Below are 22494 nucleotides of genomic sequence, written 5' to 3'. Positions count from 1 at the left end.
TAGTGCTGTCCCGGGTAGGGGTGTCCTGGGCAGTGCTGTCCCGGGTAGTGGTGTCCTGGGTCGTGGGCGTCCTGGGTAGTGGTGTCCTGGATAGTGGTGTCCTGGGTAGTGGGTGTCCCTGGCTCGGATGTGACGGGGGCCTGTGGCTGCCCCCCTCGTCGCTGGGTGGTCGCTCCCGCACGTGACGGGGGTGTCGTCTCCCTGTTTGCTCCAGGTCTCTCCGTCTCCCGTGGTGTGCGAGGGGCATCCTGCGGGCGTCGCATGCTGGAGGGTCCGGGTCTCTCCGTCTCCCGTGGCCTCCGAGGTGCATCCTGTGGGGCGTCGCATGCTGGAGGGTCCGGGTCTCTCCGTCTCCCGTGGCCTCCGAGGGGCATCCTGCGGGCGTCGCATGCTGGAGGGTCCGGGTCTCTCCGTCTCCCATGGTGTGCGAGGGGCATCCTGCGGGCGTCGCATGCTGGAGGGTCAGGGTCTCTCTGTCTCCCGTGGCCTCCGAGGGGCTTCCTGCGGGCGGTCTGCATCTGCGGGGATGGGTGCCTGGACGTTTGGTCCTGCGATACACAATGAAGCATGCATGGTTAGACATCAGGCAGTGATCAGGTGATATGGGGGAGGGGGATATAGGGGAGGGGGGATATGGGGACGGGCTGTCGGTGGCTCACTTGCTAGTACGCCCCCGACCTCTGCATCAGCAACCTCCCGTCCTCAGGTCCGCCAGCCAGTTCCAGGGACCTTTCCTCGTGTTCGGTCAGTGGCCTCTCATCAGCGGGGCATCCTCCAGTCCTCACATGCTCCCTATTGTTGTTGTGCGCGCTTCTCCTGTGGGGGGGGGGGGTGGCAGGGGTAAATGCAACACTGTTAGGCAGGTATATGAATGCACGCCATCGGTTTGCGCTGTGCATTGCAGAGGTTAAGGTTAGGGCTGGATTCACTTGGGGATCTGGGGGATATGGGGGAGGGGAGATATGGGGGATATGGGGGAGGGGGGATATGGGGGATGTGGGGGAGGGGGGATATGGGGGAGGGGGGATATGGGGGAGGGGGGATATGGGGGAGTGGGGATATGGGGAGGGGATATGGGGGACGGGGATATGGGGGATATGGGGGATATGGGGAGGGGGGATATGGGGGAGGGGGATATGGGGGAGGGGGGGATATGTGGGAGGGGGATATGGGGGCGGGGGGATATAGGGGGAGGGGGGGATATGGGGGACGGGGATATGGGGAGGGGGGGATATGGGGAGGGGGATATGGGGGAGGGGGGATATGGGGGAGGGGGGATATGGGGGAGGGGGCATATGGGGAGGGGAGATATGGGGGATATGGGGGAGGGGGGATATGGGGGAGGGGGGATATGGGGGAGGGGCGATATGGGGGAGGGAGGGATATGGGGGAGGGGGGTTTATTGGGGAGGGGGGATATGGGGAGGGGGAATATGGTGGATATGGGGAGGGGGAATATGGTGGATATGGGGAGGGGGATATGGGGGAGGGGGGATATGTGGAGGGGGGATATGGGGGAGCGGGGATATGGGGAGGGGGGATATGGGGGAGGGGGGATATGGGGAGGGATGATATGGGGGAGGGGGATATGGGGGAGGGGGGATATGGGGGAGGGGGGATATGAGGGATATGGGGTGGGAGGATATGGGGGAGGGGGGATATGGGGAGGGGGTATATGGGGGAGGAGGGATATAGGGGAGGGGGGATATGGGGAGGGGGATATGGGGAGGGGGATATGGTGAGGGGGATATGGGGGAGGGGGGATATGGGGGAGGGGGGAAATGGGGGGAGGGGAGGATATGGGGGAGGGGGGATATGGGGGAGGGGATATGGGGAGGGGGGATATGGGGTAGGGGGGATATGGGGGAGGGGTGATATAGGGGAGGCTCACCCTGCCTGCTCCGACGAGGTTGTTCACCTTCTTGTGGCACTGGGTGCCTGTCCGTTGTGTCAGGGCCGCAGCGGTGACGGCCTCTGCCACTTCCCTCCACAGACGCCGGCTGTGGCATGGGGCAACTCTGCGGCCGTGCCCGGGATAGAGGGCGTCCCTCCTCTGCTCCACCGCGTCCAGGAGCGCCTCCACATCCCGTGACTGGAACCTCGGGGCTGAGTGGCGGCCAGCCATCCAGTCGGGTGTTCCGGTCGGGTGTTCCGGTCGGGTGGGGGGGAGCAGCGCAGCCTTATGAGCCGTCACGCCATGCGGCGCGTATGACGCTGCACGGCGTGAACCACTGCGCAAGCGCGGATCCCGTTACGTCACTGCTAGCCCATTCCGGGCCGGAGACTTTCGACCCATTTTTCCGACGTGACGCAAGTCGGATTTGCGCCGTTTTTTGCGCCGATCGGCGGACGTTCCGCCGATAACGGAGAATTTAGCCCCAGAATTCTCCCTCAGTGTACCCGAACAGGCGCCGGAATGTGGCGACGAGGGGGTTTTCACAGTAACCTCATTGCAGTGTTAATGTAAGCCTACTTGTGACACTAATACAGATTATTGCTAATCAAAGTGCCCAGTTGTCCTGTGAGCCCCCAATAAGGTTCCAAAAACAACAATAAATAAAGGGATTCTTGCTCTCATAACATTTCCAAAAGTGAACAAACAGCCTAAGCTGGACTGTTTACTGGCATAAAAATGCAGGAAGGAAAACTCCAGGACAGAGACCACATTGCGAAGTGTATCGTTGTGGCTGCCTCTCGGTCACAAGATTGTGTCTTAAAGTCCCACTCAAGTGCATAATCCAGACTGACAGTTCAGTGCAGTACTGGGGGTGCGAAGAGTCAGAGGGTAAGATAAACCAGGGGGCAGTGCCATGGGGCAGTCACTGGCAGTGCCTGGGCAGTTCCTGCCCAGGCGTGGCTCTCCACCCTTGGACTGATCGACCTACCTGAGCTCCTCTGGGCATCCTGCCCGCATGGTGCGCGCCGTGGGAGACCAGTTGTAATTCACAGCGGTATGCACGAAAGGCAACGTGAATGTATCATCCCGATAATGAGATTCAAATTTATCATAATGACATTTTGTCGGGACTCCTGATACGTCACTGGCGGGGTTGATGCAGTCCCGGTGAGGATTCGAGCTGACGCAAAATGTGAATTGGGCTTTGCGTGAGATGTTCCGCTCCCGTCACAATAAAATAAAATCCAGTTCAAAGCTTTCAGCCTTCTAACCAAACACGCAGACTATACTTTAAAGGGCAATTAAATTGACTGCATGAAAACCACTTCAAAGGTTTCCAACATTTTAAAAGGATCATTTTTACCTTTGTCTCACAGACCTTTCCACTTGGCAGACTGACAGAATTTTTAAAGGGTTTAGGGGTACAGATGGGGTCGCTTTCACTTTATTATGAGGGATGTGTATTTCAGAGACACTTAGAGGTGGATTCTTCGTTTGGGAGATGATGGGCGGGATTCTCCGTCCAGCGACGCCGGAATCGGAAATCGTGATCGGGCAGAGAATCTGAGAGATTAGGTGTCCCCCCCTTTCAGTTGAAGTACAGACCCCAGCGTGCCATGCAATAGCACAGGAAAGGCAATTTTGCCCCCAAAATGTCTAACTGCCACGGAATGGCACGTCGGGATTGCTCCTATTGCCAGCAGGAATCACTCTGGCTTTCCCACTGGTGGGAAAACTTTGAAGTGGTTCAGTAAGACCGCATCCATTATGTTCATCTATTAACCTTATATCACCTTTCGTATCTCACCTATCTTTACGTCATTTTTTTTATTGACGATAATTTAAAATCCTTGCATTTTTTTGTTTCCTTATGATTATGACAACGTGATAAGACTCAGTCACATTCTTAAAATGCTTCAGCAAGTCCAGTGTGACTCACATTAATTTTAATTATTGGATGGTGATTGTTCATTTGTCATTCTGTCCACTCTGGTAGGCTTTGCGCACGTGAAGTTAGAGACAACCTGAGTGAGAGAGCCTGAGTGAGGGTTGAAATTTAGCCATTTGGAGCAGTGTGGTAATTCGGTGCAGAGTGGGAGGAGGTGCTTTTTCCCTTTTGTTTTGTTTTCTTTCTTCTGGCTTTGTAACTGTTAATCTGCAGGGAGAGATCCAGAGAGCATCTTGGGAAGGTAAGTGATACAAATACCTTTTCAAATTGTGGGGGGGGGGGGGACCTGAAGTGACATCACAGTAAAGCTGTGACCTGATAGGCTGGTAGGGTGAACAGCCAGAGGTCGTAGTACACATAGGTACTAACGACATAGGCAGGGAGAGCGATGAGGTCCTGCAGAAGGAGTTCAGGGAGTTAATAATAATAATAATACATTAGGCAGTAAGGTAAAAAGCAGGACCTATTGGGTTGTAATCTCAGGATTACTCCCTGTGCCACGTGCCAATGAGGCGGGAAATAGGAGGATAGTGCAGCTAAACACGTGGCTAAACTGGTGGTGTAGCTGGGAGGGTTTCAGATTTCTGGACCATTGGGATCTCTTTCGGGGCAGGTGGGGCCTGTACAAGAAGGACGGGTTACATCGAAATGGGAGGGGCACCAACATCCTGGCGAGGAGGTTTGCTAAATTTACTTGAGAGAATTTAAACTAATATGGCAGGGCTGTGGGAACCAGAGTGTTAGCTTAGAAGGTGTAATAACTGAAAGAGAAATAGAGAACAAAATAAGAGAACAACATCATCCTCAGGCAGAGCAAAAAAGGTAACAAGTGTGAGAAGGGAGGTGGTCAATGCAGGATTGAGGGTGCTATACCTAAATGTGCACAGTATACGGAACAAGGTAAATGAGCTTGTTGTGCACATTGAAATTGACTGGTATGATGTTGAGGGCAGCACAGAGATGTGGTTGCAAGATATCAGGGCTGGGATCTAAATATACAAGGATATGTATCCTATTGAAAGGACAGACAGATGGGCAAAGGGGGCGGGGCATTGTTAGCAAGGAATGAAGTTAAATTGATCGCAAGGAACGATATAGGATCAGAAGGCATAGAATCTCTGTCGGTAGAGTTGAGGAATCGCAAAGGTAAAAAGACCCTGATGGGAGTTATGTACAGACCCCCTAGCAGTAGTCAGGATGTTGGGCAGAAAATAAATCAAGAGATAGAAAAGGCATGTAAAAAAAGCTGTATTACAATAATCATGGGGGACTTCAATATGCAGGTGGACTGGGAAAATCAGGTTGGTAGTGGCTCCCAAGAAAAGGAATTTGTGGAATGTCTATAAGATGTTTTTTTGGAGCATCTTGTGACAGAGCCTACTAGGAAACAGGCAATTCTGGATTTGGTGATGTGTAATGAGGCAGACTTGATCAGGGAACTTAAGGTGAAGGAACTCTTCGGGAGCAGTGACCACAATATGATAGGATTTACCCTGCAGTTTGAGAGGGAGAACCTGCAATCAGATGTAACAGTATTACAATTAAATAAGGGTAACTACAAAGACATGAGGGAGGAGCTGGCAAGAGTTGATTGGAAAAGGAGCCTAGCAGGGAAGACAGTGAACCAACAATGGCAGGAGTTTTGGTTTTTCTTCCGGAAGGCGCAACAGAAGTTCATCCCAAGGAGGAGGAAACATGCTAAGGGGAGGACAAGGCATCCATGGCTGACGAGGGAAGTCAAGGACAGCATAAAAGCAAAAGAAAAGCATACAAAGTGGCGATAATTAGTGGGAAGCCGGAGGATTGGGAAGCCTTTAAAAGCGAGCAGAGGACAAATAAGAAAGCAATATGGGGGAAGAAAATGAAATATGAGCGTAAGCTAGCTAGTAATATAAAAGGAGATAGGAAGAGGTTTTTTTTCAATACATAAAAGTTAAGAGAGAGGCAAAAATAGACATTGGACCACTGGGAAATGGCTGTAGAAGTAATAATAGGAAACAAATAAATGGCAGAGGAACTGAATTGTTACATTGCATCAGTCGTCACGGTGGAAAACACCAGTGGAATGCAGGAGAACCAGGGGGCAGAGGTGAGTGCAGTGGCCATCACTAAGGAGAAGATTCTGGGGAAACTGAAAGGAGAAGGAAAATGGATAGTTCACCTGGACCGGATGGACTACACCCCAGGGTTCTAGAAAAGGTAGCTGAGTAAACTGTGGAGGCATTGGAGGTGATCTTTCAGGAATCACTGGAGGCAGGAAGGGTCTCAGAGGACTGGAAAGTGGCTAATGTAACACTGCTGTTTAAGAAGGGCGGAAGGCAGAAGATGGAAAATTATAGACCGGTTAGCCTGAATGTGGTCATTGGTAAGATTTTAGAGTCCATTATTAAAGATGAGATTGCAGAGTACTTGGAAGTGCAGGATAAAATAGGACTGAGTCAGCACGGCTTTGTCAAAGGAAGGTCATGTCTGTCATGCTGGAACTGTATAAAATGCTTGTTAGGCCACAGATAGAGTATTGTGTGCAGGTCCAAAGTCCATATTATAGGAGCGGTGTGACAGTGCTGGAAAGGGTGCAAAGGAGATTCACCAGGATGTTGCCTGGGCTGGAGAGTTTTAGCTATGAAAAGAGACTGGGGTTGTTTTCCTTGGAGCAGAGGAGGGGCTGGATTAGCACAGGGCTAAATCGCTGGCTTTTAAAGCAGACCAAGGCAGGCCAGCAGCATGGTTCAATTCCCGCACCAGCCTCCCCGAACAGGCGGCGGAATGTGGCGACTAGGGGCTTTTCACAGTAACTTCATTTGAAGCCTACTTGTGACAATAAGCAATTTTCATTTCATTTTTCATTTCAGGAGACTGAGGGGGGACATAATTGAGATGTATAAATTTATGAGGGGCATAGATAGAGTAGACAAGAAGAAACTTTTCCCCTTGGTGGAGGGATCAATGAGCAGGGGGCATAGATTTAAGGTAAGGGGCAGGAGGTTTAGAGGGGATGTGAGGAAAATCCTCTTTACCCAGAGGGTGGAGGGAGTCTGGAACTCGCTGCCTGAAAGACTAGAGGAGGAAGAGACTCTCATAACATTTAAGAAGCATTTAGATGTGCACTTGTGAGCACTTAGGCCATTGTTTTTGACCGGCGCAGACGTGCTGGGCCGAAGGACATTTTCTGTGCTGTAGACCTCTCTGACTCTATGAAAGCAGAGATTACAAAGTGTTGTAGGCGGGAGGAGGTTACCGAGATAGCGAAGGGCAAGGAGATGAGGGATTTGCCGCTATGAAGCAACAGTGCTAACCACTGTTAACGTAACAAAATGTCCCAAGGAGCATGATCAAACAAAGGTTGACACCAAGTGACCAAGAAGGTAATAGCTTGGGCAAAGAGATTGGTTGTAAATTATGTCTTAGAGGATGAGAAAGAAGTCAAAGTGTGTATGGGTAGGGAGGGAATTCCAAAGCTTAGGGCCCGGCAGCTGAAGGCACAGCCACCAATGGCAGAATGATTACAATTACACTTACAACCAGAATTCACTGTGCGGAGATTGCAAAAATATCCGAGGGCTAGAGGAGCTTACAGAGATAGGGGGCGAAATTCTCCCCCAACGGCGCGATGTCCGCCGACTGGCGCCAAAAACGGCGCCAATCAGACGGGCATCGCGCCGGCCCAAAGGTGCGGAATGCTCCCCACCTTTGGGGGCCGAGCCCCAACATTGAGGGGCTAGGCCGGCGCCGGAGGGATTTCCGCCCCGCCAGCTGGCGGAAATGGCGTTTGGTGCCCCGCCAGCTGGTGCGGAAATGCGGCGCATGCGCGGGAGCGTCGGCGGCCGCCGACAGTTTCCCGCGCATGCGCAGTGGGGAGAGTCTCTTCCGCCTCCGCCATGGTGGAGGCCGTGGCGGAGGCGGAAGGGAAAGAGTGCCCCCACGGCACAGGCCCGCCCGCGGATCGGTGGGCCCCGATCGTGGGCCAGGCCACCGTGGGGGCACCCCCCGGGGTCAGATCGCCCCGCGCCCCCCCAGGACCCCGGAGCCCGCCCACGCCTCCTGGTCCCGCCGGTAAATACCAGCTTTGATTTACGCCGGCGGGACAGGCAATTTCTGGGCGGGACTTCGGCCCATCCGGGCTGGAGAATTGAGCGGGGGGGGTCCTGCCAACCGGCGCGGCCCGATTCCCGCCCCCGCCCAATCTCCGGTACCGGAGACTTCGGCAACCGGCTGGGGGCGGGATTCACGGCGGCCAACGGCCATTCTCCAACCCGGCGGGGGGTCGGAGAATGACGCCCAGGGAGTTTCAAAGTCATAGAGGGATTTAGAAGAAGGATAAGTATTTCAAAAATTGTTGAAAAATACATTCATCTTGCACTAATCAAGACAATTCACAAGAATACCATGTAAGGGGAAAAATAAATGAATACAGTGTGAGAAGCGAGTGCAGATTGGTTGGCAATGGACTCTGATTTGTTGAGTCATTGCCATGGAAAATACATCAGTGACCGACAGTTAACTGCTAAGCACTGTTTGAGATCTAAATCATGCAGTTTGACTCTGATTGGACTAGGTATTTCCCTGCGGAATGACCAGTGAATGACTGTCACTTATTTTGTTTAACTGAAACAAAATGTAATGTGTCTACATGTTCTTCCTGGCTTCAAAGATCAGGGTCCTGTGTATTAATATATGTAGCTCCCAGTACATGGACATCTGCCGCACTGCGAGCCCGACTGACAATCTTAAATTGGTTGCCAGCATAATTCTTAGCATTCTGAAGATTATTCAGCTAATGTTGTCCAATCACAGATTCATATCAGGGGCGAAATTCTCCGGAAACGGCGCGATGTCCGCCGACTGGCGCCCAAAACGGCGCAAATCAGACGGGCATCGCGCGGGCCCCAAAGGTGCGGAATACTCCGCATCTTTGGGGGCCGAGCCCCAACCTTAAGGGGCTAGGTCGGCGCCGGACAAATTTCCGCCCCGCCAGCTGGCGGAAAAGGCCTTTGGTGCCCCGCCAGCTGGCGCGGAAATGACATCTCCGGGCGGTGCATGCGCGGGAGCGTCAGCTGCCGCTGACAGCATTCCCACGCATGCGCAGTGGAGGGAGTCTCTTCTGCCTCCCCCATGGTGGAGACCGTGGCGGAGGCGGAAGGGAAAGAGTGCCCCCACGGCACAGGCCCGCCCGCGGATCGGTGGGCCCCAATCGCGGGCTAGGCCACCGTGGGGGCACCCCCCGAGGCCAGATCGCCCCGCGCCCCCCCCCAGGACCCCGGAGCCCGCCCGCGCCGCCTTGTCCCGCCGGTAAGGTAGGTGGTTTAATTTATGCCGCATGGGACAGGCATTTTAGCGGCAGGACTTCGGCCCATCCGGGCTGGAGAATCGCGTGGGGTGTCCCGCCCCCGCCGAATATCCGATGCTGGAGACTTCGGCAACCGGCGGGGGCGGGATTCACGCCAGCCCCCGGCGATTCCCCGACCCGGCGGGGGTCGGAGAATTTCGCCCCTAATGTTGGGCGCTGCGTTTTGAGTTTTGCAAGCAAAGGCTGGTTGGTTACAGTCTGTAATTTGCCCATTACGAATAACGGTTAATACGATTTGCCAATTTCTGGGACATACAGTCTACATACCTAGCATCACATGAGCACTGTAATTCATATACCACATTGTTCATTTGTGTGATAGGCAGAATGCATTTTTGCCTTGAAGACAGTATCCTGTTTGTGGCGAATGCCACTCATGTTGCTGCATTGTAGCAGGGCGAAACAGCTAGCTTCACCTGTTGCTCAAAGTTGTGAGATACATGACCCTTTGGTAGACTCGGTTATTTTCCGACCTGAAGGTGATGGCCTGTCTGCGTGACAGACAACATGACATTATCTGATCAGAATAGCCATTAACCCCCAGGATGTCTTTGATGTGTCCCATTTCAGCATCAAACTTGTATGGGTGAGCAAAAAGCCCTATTTATGAGGTTACCTAGAAGACCAATCTTTCAGCGCATGGAAATTTAAGAACTCCAACTATGAGTCCACTTGCCAACCAATCAGCACTCTCTTCTCATACAGAATAAATTTGTGATCCTGCCTTACATTGGCATTCTTGCAAGATGAAACGCTTGGACAGAAACAAATTTTGGGTGAGGCAAATGTACAGGAAAGGCAAGGTGGGAGAGTGGCCAACCGAGAACATTGGAATAGCTGAGTCTAAAGGTGACAAAGCAGGAATGAGGCAAATAACTATCTGTGACTACAGTGGCTTGGTGTTTGCTAGCATTTTAAAACTACTGCAGGAAACAGCAGGTACATCATCTATGGTATACGTCATGCACCACAGTTTTTCTCTAATTCCACTAATTCACACACTTACACCCACATTTTCTGCTCTCCAGATGGGCGGAGAACAGCCGTACCGCAGAAGTTGCACAATTGGATATTTTGCATGTTCCAACGCAATGACTCCGTGGGAATTTCCCAGGAAGTTTGAACTTGCGATATAATTCCACTGGGGTCCTCATAAAAAGTCTCCAACTCCGAGTTAGAGTTGGAGACTTTGGAAGGATTTCGACTTACTTACCTGGATAATTAGCAAGGAAATGATAGACAGGAAAAATCCTAGTTTAACTCATGGGAAACTATAGAAGTGACCTCCCATTCACTCACACTGACCCCCCACCCCCACCAGTTCCCCCCTCAACGCTCTGACTCTTCCTCCTCCCACCACAACCACCCGACTATCCCAAACTCTCCAATAACCTGCCCAAACCCGCCCCACAAAGAAACCCCCCAAATCGGACCTATCTCCCACGCCACCCAACTGCCCCCTGATGCCACCAACACAACCTCACTAGCCACTCCCCCTGACCCTTATAATGCCACCCGACCTGACCCAACTACCCATTCACTCACCAACTACCCTACCCACCTGCCACCATTCCATTTTACCTAACGTCTACCCAAAAACCTCACTTACCAGTCTACCTACCTTTTTTTTATTTGTTCATGGGATGTGGCCGGGCAGCATTTATTGCCCATCCTTGAGATCATTTAAGAGCCAACCACATTGCTGTGGGTCTGGTGGCACATGTAGGCCAGACCAGGTAAGGAAGGTAGATTTCCTTCCCTGAAGGACATTAGTGAATCAGATGGGTTTTCACGACAATCAGCAATGGTTTCATGATCATTAGACTTTTAATTCCAGATTTTTATTGAATTCAAATTTCACCATCTGCCCTGGTGGGATTCAATGCTGGGTCACCAGAGCATAAATCTGGGTATCTGGATTACTGGCCCAGCGACAATATCACTACCCCGCCAACCTGCCACCCACCATCTCATCCAATTAAATTCTCTTTGTAGTTTTTAAGCTCTTTAATCACCATGTATGGTGCCAAAAAAGGGGCATGGCTTGTCTTTCCCTGATGATTCAGTGCTATGAAGAAACAGCTCCATCTCAGGTGGACTGCATGGGCGGGATTCTCTGACCCCCCCCGCTGGGTGGGAGAATCGCCAGGGATCGGCGTGAATCCCGCCCCCGCCATCCTCCTAATTCTCCCAGCCCCAAAAAACCGGCCTGGCGTGAGTCGCGCCGCCCGCCGCGACTCAATGGCCGCCGGGGCTGCCCGTATTCTCCGGCCCGTGATGGGCCGAAGTCCCGCCTGCCTGTTGCCGGTCCTGCCGCCGTAAATTGGAGTATGTCCCTTACCGGCAGGACCTGGCGGCACGGGCGGGCTCCGGGGTTCTTGGGGGGGGGATCTGGCCCTGGGAGGTGCCCCCATGGTGGCCTGGCCCGCGATCGGGGCCCACTGATCCGCGGGCAGGCCTGTGCCATGGGGGCACTCTACCCTTCCGCACCGGAGGCCGTGGTCCTCCGCCATTCCCGGTGTGGAAGCAAATCCCTCTGCGTATGCGTGGGTATGACGCCAGCACGCGCTGGCGCTCCCGCGCATGCGCCGACTTGCGCCGGCTGGTGGAGGCCCTTTGGCACCGGTTGGCATGGCGCCAAGCCCCTTTCCCGCCGGCCGGTGGGGCGCCAACCACTCCGGGGCGGGTCTAGCCCCCGAAGGTGCGGAGGATTCCGCACCTTTGGGGCGGCCCGACACCGGAGTGGTTCACGCCACTCCGTCCCGCCGGGTAGGGGTGAATCCCGCCCCAGATTTCTGGAGAATCTGGGATCAGAAGTCCCATCCAGAAAGGCAAAGCTCCAGCAGAGAAAATCAGGAGCAGAGAGGGAATCCAATGGTGATTGCCAATCCTCGGATCATTCAGCCCGAAATAAAAGAACATCGACCTGAAATGTTAACTTTGTTTTTCTTTCCTAAAGGTATTGCCGGACCCTTTGAGCATTTCCAAGATGTTCTGTTTGTATTTCACATTTCCAGTATTTGGGATATTTGATATTGAACTCAAACAGTTACCTGTATTCTGTCTCCCCATTGTGTTCTACCATTAGGCATGTCCTGATCCAAATCTCACACATGGGTGATATTTTTGTGTCACCTACTACAGAAGAGTAGCTGAGGTAGTTTCTTGTTGCCGTCCTCAAAGTTTTTCACTTTGCACTACCTGCTCCTTAAATGGGCTGCAAACAGGCCGAAAATGCCCCTATTCACCTTTGATAGAGGACGTATCACTCGTATCCATCAGCTGTGAGTACCCATAGCTCAGAGTTAGCGCTCTGGTCTCCACTCATTACTGGTGGCCATTGTGGGATTAGAAGTCTCTGACTCAGAAGTCGGGACACTACTTTAGAGCCAGTGGTCACTCCATTCAGAGGCATGTATCCTGCTGGATGTTTAGCCGATATGTAAAAACCTTCTTCATCTAGAGGTAACATGCTCAATTATTCTAGGGTTGTCAAACTACTGTCCACCACAGCCAAAATGGGCTTGAACACACTGTTGACAATATTTTGAACCACTCACAAAGATGCATAGCCAACTGAACTAACCATCGCCAATGAAGATTGCAATCAAGTTACTAGGGCAGTATGATGTGGAGTTTACGAGGGCAGTTTGATGTGGAGTTTACAAGGGCAGTATGATGTGGAAGTATAATTTGGAGGTGGAAATTATAGAAATTTGCATTAGGAGATATGTAGGGGGTTAGATTGTCAACGGTTAAATTCCGATGGTGAGTAAAGGCTTTATAACTTGTAAAAGATCATAAATAAGTAAAAGGTGCAGCCACCCAGTTAAGCCAGAAAAGTCTTAAAGTAGTTTGCAAAAAGTAGTTTGTGTCTGACGTTTTTTAGATTTCCACAGCAGAGTGGAAGGTTTTTGAGACGTCTTGTGATATAACTTTCCTACAGCACCGGTGAGTTGGCCTTGTGGTAATATTCCTGGTATTTTGTAGTTAAACATTTACAAGGGAGTGTTGCCTCGAGGGTGTTTACCTCTAACCAAGTGAGAATCTTTTGAGGGATGTTCTCAGTCTTTTACGCTTAAGTTTGTTTGTGTTAATAAATGTTTTAGTTCAATGGTTACAATTCCAAATTTATGACTTCTGAATTTCGTGGACTTTCTTTCTCGTTGTCAGAATGCAGCAAAATAGGTTGTGATAAGTTGGCCAATGTTCTCTTTGGGAATTGGTTTGCATTGCAATTGACATCTGCTGGAACATAATAGTCTCAGGTGTCCAGCAGAATGTGAAAAGTGGGCAGAAACAGATTGGAGTGGGGTTTCTCCCATTGGGTTGGCTGTGAACCTGTTGCAAACAATGGGAAGTCGGCCAATATAATAATTGGGTCCCACATCCTGTGCTTCTGGAGGTAAAATGCAGGAGCCCCTGTTGTTGGGCACATGGGGGAACATATAATGCAAAAGGTAGAAATTTCAAAACAATATTTAAAAAGATAAGAGTCCATGGTGTTGGGGGTGGTATATTAGCATAGATAGAGGATTTGTTAACTGATGGAAGACAGAGAGTTGAGATAAAAGGGTAATTTCCAGGATGGCAACCTGTAACTAGTGGAATGCCACTGGGATCCGTGCTGAGGCCATAACTTTTAAAATGCCCTAGCACTGCCACGGTGCCAGCACCAGTGCCAGGATACTGCCCAATCATGTCTCTCCCTACACCTTACACTGACCTTTACATCCTGGCGAGTGCCCCCTCAACAGCTGCAAGTTTTGCAGAAGTTATTCTAACCCTCGCTGACGTGATGGGGGAATCCCTACCTGGGAATTCCCTATCTTCTGGCGGGGAAGCCATTTAAATACACTGACCGGGAACCCCGTTGCATCACCTTCGAGGGGTGGAGTAAATCCAAGAATGGGATCTCGCCGATGATATTCTCGTTCCCGCAGTCTCGCGGGATTTTGTCGCCGAGGTCTCCCTTTCCGCCCACGGTGAATGCCTCCCCCCACAACCCCCCCCCCCCCCACCGAATCAGCAAAGACAGTTGCAGCTTAGTCAACTGCGCATCTGTTAATAAGTTGGTGAGAAATACTCCAGATATTGATTATCTTCAGCACTATAATTTTGATACGGACAATCTTTTTTTAAAATTTGTTTTATTGGTTTTCAACAAGAGATAAGTGACAGAAAAATAAAGCACAATACATTGATACCGCTCCCCTCCCCCCCCCCCCTCCCCCCCCCCCCCCCCCCGCCCCCCTACCGCAGTAAACATACCCTCTGCAAAAAAAACACACAATTTGAATAAACAATCGGCATTATCATAGAATCATAGAGTCCCTCCAGTGTAGAAGGAGGTCATTCGGCCCATCGAGCCTGCACTGCCCCTGTGAAAGAGCAGCCTTATTAGGCTCACTCCCTTACCCTGTCCCTGTAACCCCACCTAACCTTTGGACACTATGGGCAATTAATCATGGCCAATCCACCTCACCTGCACATCTTTGGGCTGTGGGGGGAAACCGGAGCACCCGGAGGAAACCCACGCAGACACGGGGAGAACGTGCAGACTCCGCACAGACTGTGACCCGAGGCCGGAATTGAACCCAGGCCCCTGGTGCTGTGAGGCAGCAGTGCTAACCACTGTGCCACCATGCCACCCAGTGGTGAACTGTTTAAAGAAACATTTTGCAGTGGATTCTCTTATGGTATATTAAATCTTCTCCAAATGAAGAAAAGACATAGGCCGGTTCTACGTTGCGTGTTTGCCCCGCTACCACTGCCAGTTAGGACGGAGGCTTTGCCCCTCAGCCAAATGTACCATTCACTGCAGCAGAACCGGAGAATCCCGCTGCCGTGAACGGGGGGAGAATCCCGCCGCCGTGAGCGGGCGGAGAATCCCGTTGCCGTGAACGGGGGGAGAATCGCACTGCCGTGAACGGGCGGAGAATCCCGCTGCCGTGAACGGGGGGAGAATCGCACTGCCGTGAATGGGCGGAGTATCCCGCTGCCGTGAACGGGCGGAGAATCCCGCTGCCGTGAAAGGGGGGAGAATCCCACTGCCGTGAACGGGCAGAGTATCCCGCTGCCGTGAACGGGCGGAGTATCCCGCTGCCGTGAACGGGGGGAGAATCCCGTTGCCGTGAACGGGGGGAGAATCGCACTGCCGTGAACGGGCGGAGTATCCCGCTGCCGTGAACGGGGGGAGAATCCCGCTGCCGTGAACGGGGGGAGAATCGCACTGCCGTGAATGGGCGGAGTATCCCGCTGCCGTGAACGGGCGGAGAATCCCGCTGCCGTGAAAGGGGGGAGAATCCCACTGCCGTGAACGGGCGGAGTATCCCGCTGCCGTGAACGGACGGAGAATCCCGCTGCCATGAACGGATGGAGAATCCCGCTACTGGGAATGGACGGAGAATCCCGCTGCCGTGAACGGACGGAGAATCCCGCTACCGGGAATGGACGGAGAATCCCGCTGCCGTGAACGGACGGAGAATCCCGCTACCGTGAACGGACGGAGAATCCCGCTGCCGTGAACGGACGGAGAATCCCGCTGCCGTGAACGGACGGAGAATCCCACTGCCGCGAATGGACGGAGAATTCCATTGCCGTGAGCGGGCGGGGAATTCCGTTGCCGTGAGCGGGCCGTGAACGGACGGAGAATCCCACTGCCGTGAACGGACGGAGAATTCCATTGCCGTGAGCGGGCGGAGAATTCCGTTGCCGTGAGCGGGCCGTGAACGGACGGAGAATCTCACTGCCGTGAACGGACGGAGAATTCCATTGCCGTGAGCAGGCGGAGAATTCCGTTGCCGTGAGCGGGCCGTGAACGGACGGAGAATCCCACTGCCGTGAACGGACGGAGAATTCCATTGCCGTGAGCGGGCGGAGAATTCCGTTGTCGTGAGCGGGCCGTGAATGGACGGAGAATCCCGCTGCCGTGAACGGACGGAGAATCCCGCTGCCGTGAACGGACGGAGAATCACGCTGCCGTGAACGGACGGAGAATCCCGCTGCCGTGAACGGACGGAGAATCCCGCTGCCGTGAACGGACGGAGAATCCCGCTACCGGGAATGGACGGAGAATCCCGCTGCCGTGAACGGGGGGAGAATCGCACTGCCGTGAACGGGCGGAGTATCCCGCTGCCGTGAACGGACGGAGAATCCCGCTGCCGTGAACGGACGGAGAATCCCGCTGCCGTGAACGGACGGAGAATCCCGCTGCCGTGAACGGACGGAGAATCCCGCTGCCGTGAACGGACGGAGAATCCCGCTGCCGCGAACGGACGGAGAATTCCATTGCCGTGAGCGGGCGGAGAATTCCGTTGCCGTGAGCGGGCCGTGAACGGACGGAGAATCCCACTGCCGTGAACGGACGGAGAATTCCATTGCCGTGAGCGGGCGGAGAATTCCGTTGCCGTGAGCGGGCCGTGAACGGACGGAGAATCCCACTGCCATGAACGGATGGAGAATTCCATTGCCGTGAGCGGGCGGAGAATTCCGTTGTCGTGAGCGGGCCGTGAACGGATGGAGAATCCCGCTGCCGTGAACGGACGGAGAATCCCGCTGCCGTGAACGGACGGAGAATCCTGCTGCCGTGAACGGACGGAGAATCCCGCTGCCGTGAACGGACGGAGAATCCCACTGCCGTGAACGGACGGAGAATCCCGCTGCCATGAACGGACGGAGAATCCCGCTGCCGTGAACGGACGGAGAATCCCGCTGCCGTGAACGGACGGAGAATCCCGCTGCCGTGAACGGACGGAGAATCCCGCTGCCGTGAACGGACGGAGAATCCCACTGCCGTGAACGGACGGAGAATCCCACTGCCGTGAACGGACGGAGAATCCCGTTGCCGTGAACGGACGGAGAATCCCACTGCCGTGAACGGACGGAGAATCCCGCTGCTGTGAACGGACGGAGAATCCCACTGCCGTGAACGGACGGAGAATCCCGCTGCCGTGAAGGAACGGAGAATTGAACCAGGATGAAACAGTGGGTGGTTTGGGGGACCTCCAAGTTAATAGAATTTGCCTGAGGGCTATTAACAAAGCAAATGTAATGACGACTGCCTTAATCTTAGTGCGACTGGCCAGTTTGGGTAGGTTGCCAAATATGGGGCGGGATTGTCCGACGCCCCGTCGGGTCGGAGAATCGCCGAGGGGGGTGGGGCACGAATCCCACGACGCCGCTCCAACGCCGGTCCGCTGATTCACCGCCGACCGGAGAACCGCCGCCAATGGCACCGGCGCGGTCAGCGCAGCGCTGGTCAGGGGCCACTCAATGCTGCCCCCCCCCGGCGATTCACCCCACGCAATGGGCTGAGTGCTCGCCGAGTTCGGCTGAGTCCCGCCAGCGTCATTGTCGTGTGATCCTACCCGGCGGGACTTTGGCGTTCATACTGCGGGGGGCGGCCTAGTGGAGGGGGAGGGGGGGCCTCCACGGTGGCTTGGCCCGCGATCGGGACCGACCGATCGGCGGGCGAGCTTATCCCGGTGGGGGCCTATGTTCCTCCGCGCTGGGCCCCTGTAGGTCTCCGCCATGTTGCGTCGGGACCGGCGTGGAGACGGCAACCCACGCGCATGCGCGAACTCGCGCCGGCCGTGGCGCACATGCGCGAACTTGCACCGGCCGTGGCGCGCATGAGTGGACCTGCGCCGCCCGTGCTGACGCCCGTATCGGCAGCTGGAGCAGCGTGAGGCTCTCCAGTGCCATGCTGGACCCCTGTGCAGCGCAGTACGTCTGCTCCTCGGGGCCAGATGACGCCATCGTAAAACGCTCCGGCGTTTACGACGGCGTCAACGCTTCGCCCCAGGATCGGAGCATCCCGCCCGTGGTTATCAAAGGTCAAGGCGGCAAATTAATAGCTAAGACTTTGGAAAGAGTGTCAAAGAAGGATGTCCAAAACCCAGCCAGCTTCGAGCACGACCAGAACAGGTGGGTATGGTCAGGGGCAATGGAACACCGGTCACATTTGATGCTTGTATTGGAAAGAAACTTGTGAATTCTGGCCTTGGTGAAGAGAAATCTGTGCGAAACGTTAAATTGAACAAAGCTTAACTAAGGACAGGAGGATGTGGAGTTGGTCCAGAGAAGGTCCCCCTCCTTCCTCGTCCACAGGTTCCACTTTCCAGTTATTTCTTATTTTGGGAAGAGGGGAGGGACTAGAGGACAGCATGAGGTCATTGCGATCTTGAAATTAAACCTCCGCGAGCTTGAGGCAGAGACTGAATCCCTTCCAATGTGCTGGAGGTAGCTGAGGAAAGGATGAGCAATGGAAGCGAACAAAACTACGGGTCTGAAATGAGCGGCAAAGAGTACATTGGGACAAATTAAATTGGGCTGCAGGCTTGTTAAAGCTGGGAAAGGAGCCATCTACAAACACATCAGTGAAACACTCAAGTCCTTTCTCCCCCCACAAAGCCACCTGACAGAAAAAGAAAAAAGTAAGTAATTTTGCTGTTAGATTATGGAAGGAGATGCATTTTAAGTATTTTAAAAAAATGTACCAATGTCATTGGCAAGACCAGCATTTATTGCCCGTCCTCAATTGTCCTTGCGAAGGTGATGCTGAGGCTCCTCTCTGTGAAGCCACTATTAAAATGCTGTCAGGTAGGAAAATACATAATATTGACCAAGTAATTATTCAGGAACAGCAATATATTCCAAATCAGATGAAGGCAAATGGAGTTTTGGCCTTCATTGCTAGAGGGATGGAGTTTAAGACTATGGAGGATATGCTGCAATTGTATAAGGTGTTAATGAGGCCACACCTGGAGTATTGTGCTCAGTTTTGGTCTCCTTACCTGAGAAAGGACATACTGGCGCTGGAGGGTGTGCAGAGGAGATTCACTAGGTTAATCCCAGAGTTGAGGGGGTTGGATTACGAGGCGAGGTTGAGTAGACTGGGACTGTACTCGTTGGAATTTAGAAGAATGCGGGGGGATCTTATGGAAACATAATAGATTATGAAGGGAATAGATAGGATAGATGCGGGCAGGTTGTTTCCACTGGCGGGAGAAAGCAGAATAGGGGGCATAGCCTCAAAATAAGGAGAGGTAGATTTAGGACTGAGCTCAGGAGGAACTTCTTCACCCAAAGGGTTGTGAATCTATGGAATTCCCTGCCCGGTGAAGCAGTTGAGGCTCCTTCGTTAAATGTTTTTAAGATAAAGGTAGATAGTTTTTTGAAGAATAAAGGGATTAAGGGTTATGGTGTTCGGGCCGGAAAGTGGAGCTGAGTCCACAAAAGATAAGCCATTATCTCATTGAATGGTGGAGCAGGCTCGAGGGGCCAGATGGCCTACTCCTGCTCCTAGTTCTTATGTTCTTATGTTAAGTCAGGATGTTACGCGAAGTGGAGGTGAATTTGGAAATGATGGCGTTCCCATGCGCTTGCTGCCATTCTTCTTCTCAGTGTTGGAGGTTTTGGGTTTGAAGGGTAGAGGAGGGTTTTCCAGCTGTTCTTGCCGGCGGCAACCCCCCACTGCAGGTTTTTCAGTGGCAGGAGGTGGATTCAATGGGAAATCCCATTGACGGCCGTGGGACCTGGAGATCCCATCACTGGCCAACGGAAGGCCATCTCTCGCCACCGAGAAACATGTCGTGGGGGCCCGCAGAAAATCCCCCCTGCAGTGTTTGAAGATGTGATGGCGAAAATCTTCTAGATGGTATACATTGCAGTCACATAACACTGTGTTGCTGTAATTAACGCACTAAACTCTTCTTTACAATGTTCATTATGGCAGTCTGGTGCTCCTGAGATTGTCTCATCCTCTGCGTGACAAGTTGATTGACAGTATCCAGGTTCAGGGTTCTATCCTGAGTTCCAGTTGCTCTGTGAAGAAAAAGGAAACATTATTTATTGGCGGAAACATTTCAGATCAGAAACTCCAAAGGGTAACAACTAATAACAGCAACAACCAAGATTTGTAGTAACATTGACCAGCAAATTGGGTTGTGAAATAAATTCATTCTGTGGGTGGGATTCTCCGGAAAGATTTCTAAGTGTGGTAGCGAGTGGGAATTGCAATAAACGTCCCGGCGCTCTGCCCAGTGAGGCCGGCAACGCTATTCAACATTAATTGGTCCACTTAATGAGGCCTCATGGGCTTCTCGCCGCAAATGAAGGCTGGCCAGCTGATTCGCTGGGACCCGGCTCACCAGCGCCCTCACTAACAAGGTCGAGCAGCACTTAAGCTGCACTTGCTCAGCCAACCCCAGTTAGCTCACACAAGGAGACCAGCCCCACGATTCGGAGACGCTGACCTGGGGAGTCTGCTAAATGCTGTGGAAGCCAGGAGGGATGTCCTCTTCACCCAAGAGTCCAGGAGGGTCAGCCACAGGGCTGCCAGGGACAAGGTGGCGGTGACAGTGAGCTCGGGGAGTGTGACCAGGAGGACTGACCTCCAGTGCCGGATAATGGTCAATAAACAACATTGGCAGCACGAGTGAGTAGACACTAACGTTTACCCCCCCCCCCCCCGAGACCCTACCACCCCTCCCCCTTCAACTCCCCCAACCCTTCCTCCACCCCCTCCTCCCTTCAGCCCCCCAACCCCTCCTTCACACACCCCTCCCACCACTGTGAACTGCGCATGTGGCTAATGATGCCCTCTGTCTGTCTCCTCAGGAAAAGCTCTCCCACAATCGTCAAGAGAGGGCCCAGACTGGTGCTGGTGTGCCATTGAGGCAAGAGTTACCCTCTGGAGCAATGGTGTTCTGCATGGCATGGAAGCCCATAAGGTAGTCCTATGAAGTGCACATGGTGAAGACAGCGAGGGTGGAGCAGCAGAGTCTGGTGGACTCCATTCTTGAGGTGGACCAGCAGTACTCACTTGCCCCTATCTCAGAGTTGTTGGCAAGTAGGAAAAAGCTGCTGACACAATTCGTGCTATTAACAACAGAGGGACATATTTTATGAATACGGGGAGAAAGCCACCAGCTCAGGTGGCAAACAGCTTCCAGGGAAATCGGCAGGTATGCAACACGGGCGGTAGCCTGGTTTCGGCCCCATCTCAAGTTTTGAACCATTGTATCAGGGTCTTTATAGATTGGAGCCGCGAACAGAGGAATCGGTCATGACTGACGTTTTGGGCAGTTTATCCATCCCAGTACCGCACACGCAGCACCCAATATCCAAACACCCAAGGATGGGACACAGCTCTGGAGACATGTCCACGGCCGGAGGGTGGGTGAACGCTACGAGGAGGGGGGGATGCCTGGAGAAATGGGCCACGGGTTCAGAAGTCGGCCCGCATTGCAAAAGGTGACAAAGGGAGGAGATGGAGAGGAGCGATGAGTTGTAATCCCTGTTGGGTCCAGAGGAAACTATAAAATGCATTGGGCTGATCCAGTTTGGCAAGGCCCCTGTCGGGATGGCTTTCCCATTGAATTTTATCAGATGTTCTCGGAGCAGTTTGAGCCCTTAATTTTGGATATTTTTAATGATTCCTTATCCCAGGGTTCGTTGCCCCTCACACAGGCCTCTATCTCCTTGATTCTCAAGATGCTCATCCATTTCCGAGGTGGGATTTTCAACTCTTGCAGGAGGCAACATGTTTTCAAAACTGGATATGAGATCAACAACTCTTGCTAGAAGAAGATTTGAAGCAGTACAAAACCATCAACACACATAAAGGGTTGTTTAAGTATAATCATTTGGTTTTTGGTGAATCCACCACTCTGCAGATTTTTCAGAGGATGATGGACAACCTGTTACAAGGCAGATGGCCGTCTACTTGGATGACATCTTATTTACGGGGAAGACTGAGGAGGATCACCTCAGCAATCTGAACTTGGAGAATAAGGTGAAATCCTATTCAGCATGTCAGAGGAACCAGAGGGTGGAGTCACCAGCAACACTTCATTCTTGGGATTGGCCTGACAGGCCGTGGTCCAGACTGCATGTGGTCTTTGTGGAACCGTTCGTGAATCACATGTTTTTGGTTGTCGTAGATGCGCAGTCGAAATGATTGGAAGCATACATCATGAGTATATTACAGCTTCTGTGACAATTGAGAAGCTACGCCAAATGTTTTCAACTCATGGTCTACCAGATTAGCTTCTGTTGGATAACAACACTGAGGTTACTAGTGAATTATTTCAAGAATTCATGCAAAAGAATGGGATGTGCCGTTTCATTCAGCTTCAAATGGTTTGGTAGAGTGAACTGTTCAAACTCTGAAGGAGGGATTGAAGAGGGTGGCAGGTGATACTCACATAGATACATAGATACATAGAAGATAGGAGCAGGAGGGGGCCTTTTGGCCCTTCGAGCCTGCTCCGCCATTCATCACGATCATGGCTGATCA

General features: G+C 52.7%; 1 protein-coding gene across 1 annotated transcript in view; it reads right to left on the bottom strand.

The window, feature by feature from the left end:
• LOC140428701 (uncharacterized) overlaps window positions 1-22494 on the bottom strand; it is a 149858-nt gene that overhangs the window by 57146 nt on the left and 70218 nt on the right. Inside the window, 2 exon segments of the mRNA XM_072515431.1 lie at window positions 18504-18609; window positions 19898-20018. Coding sequence (XP_072371532.1) covers window positions 18504-18609; window positions 19898-20018 — 227 coding nt within the window.

The sequence above is a fragment of the Scyliorhinus torazame genome, chromosome 8 (genome assembly GCF_047496885.1).
Source record: "Scyliorhinus torazame isolate Kashiwa2021f chromosome 8, sScyTor2.1, whole genome shotgun sequence".
Classification (NCBI taxonomy): domain Eukaryota; kingdom Metazoa; phylum Chordata; class Chondrichthyes; order Carcharhiniformes; family Scyliorhinidae; genus Scyliorhinus; species Scyliorhinus torazame.
Note: the sequence above shows the minus strand (reverse complement) of the source record. Positions and strands in the feature narration are given on the sequence as shown.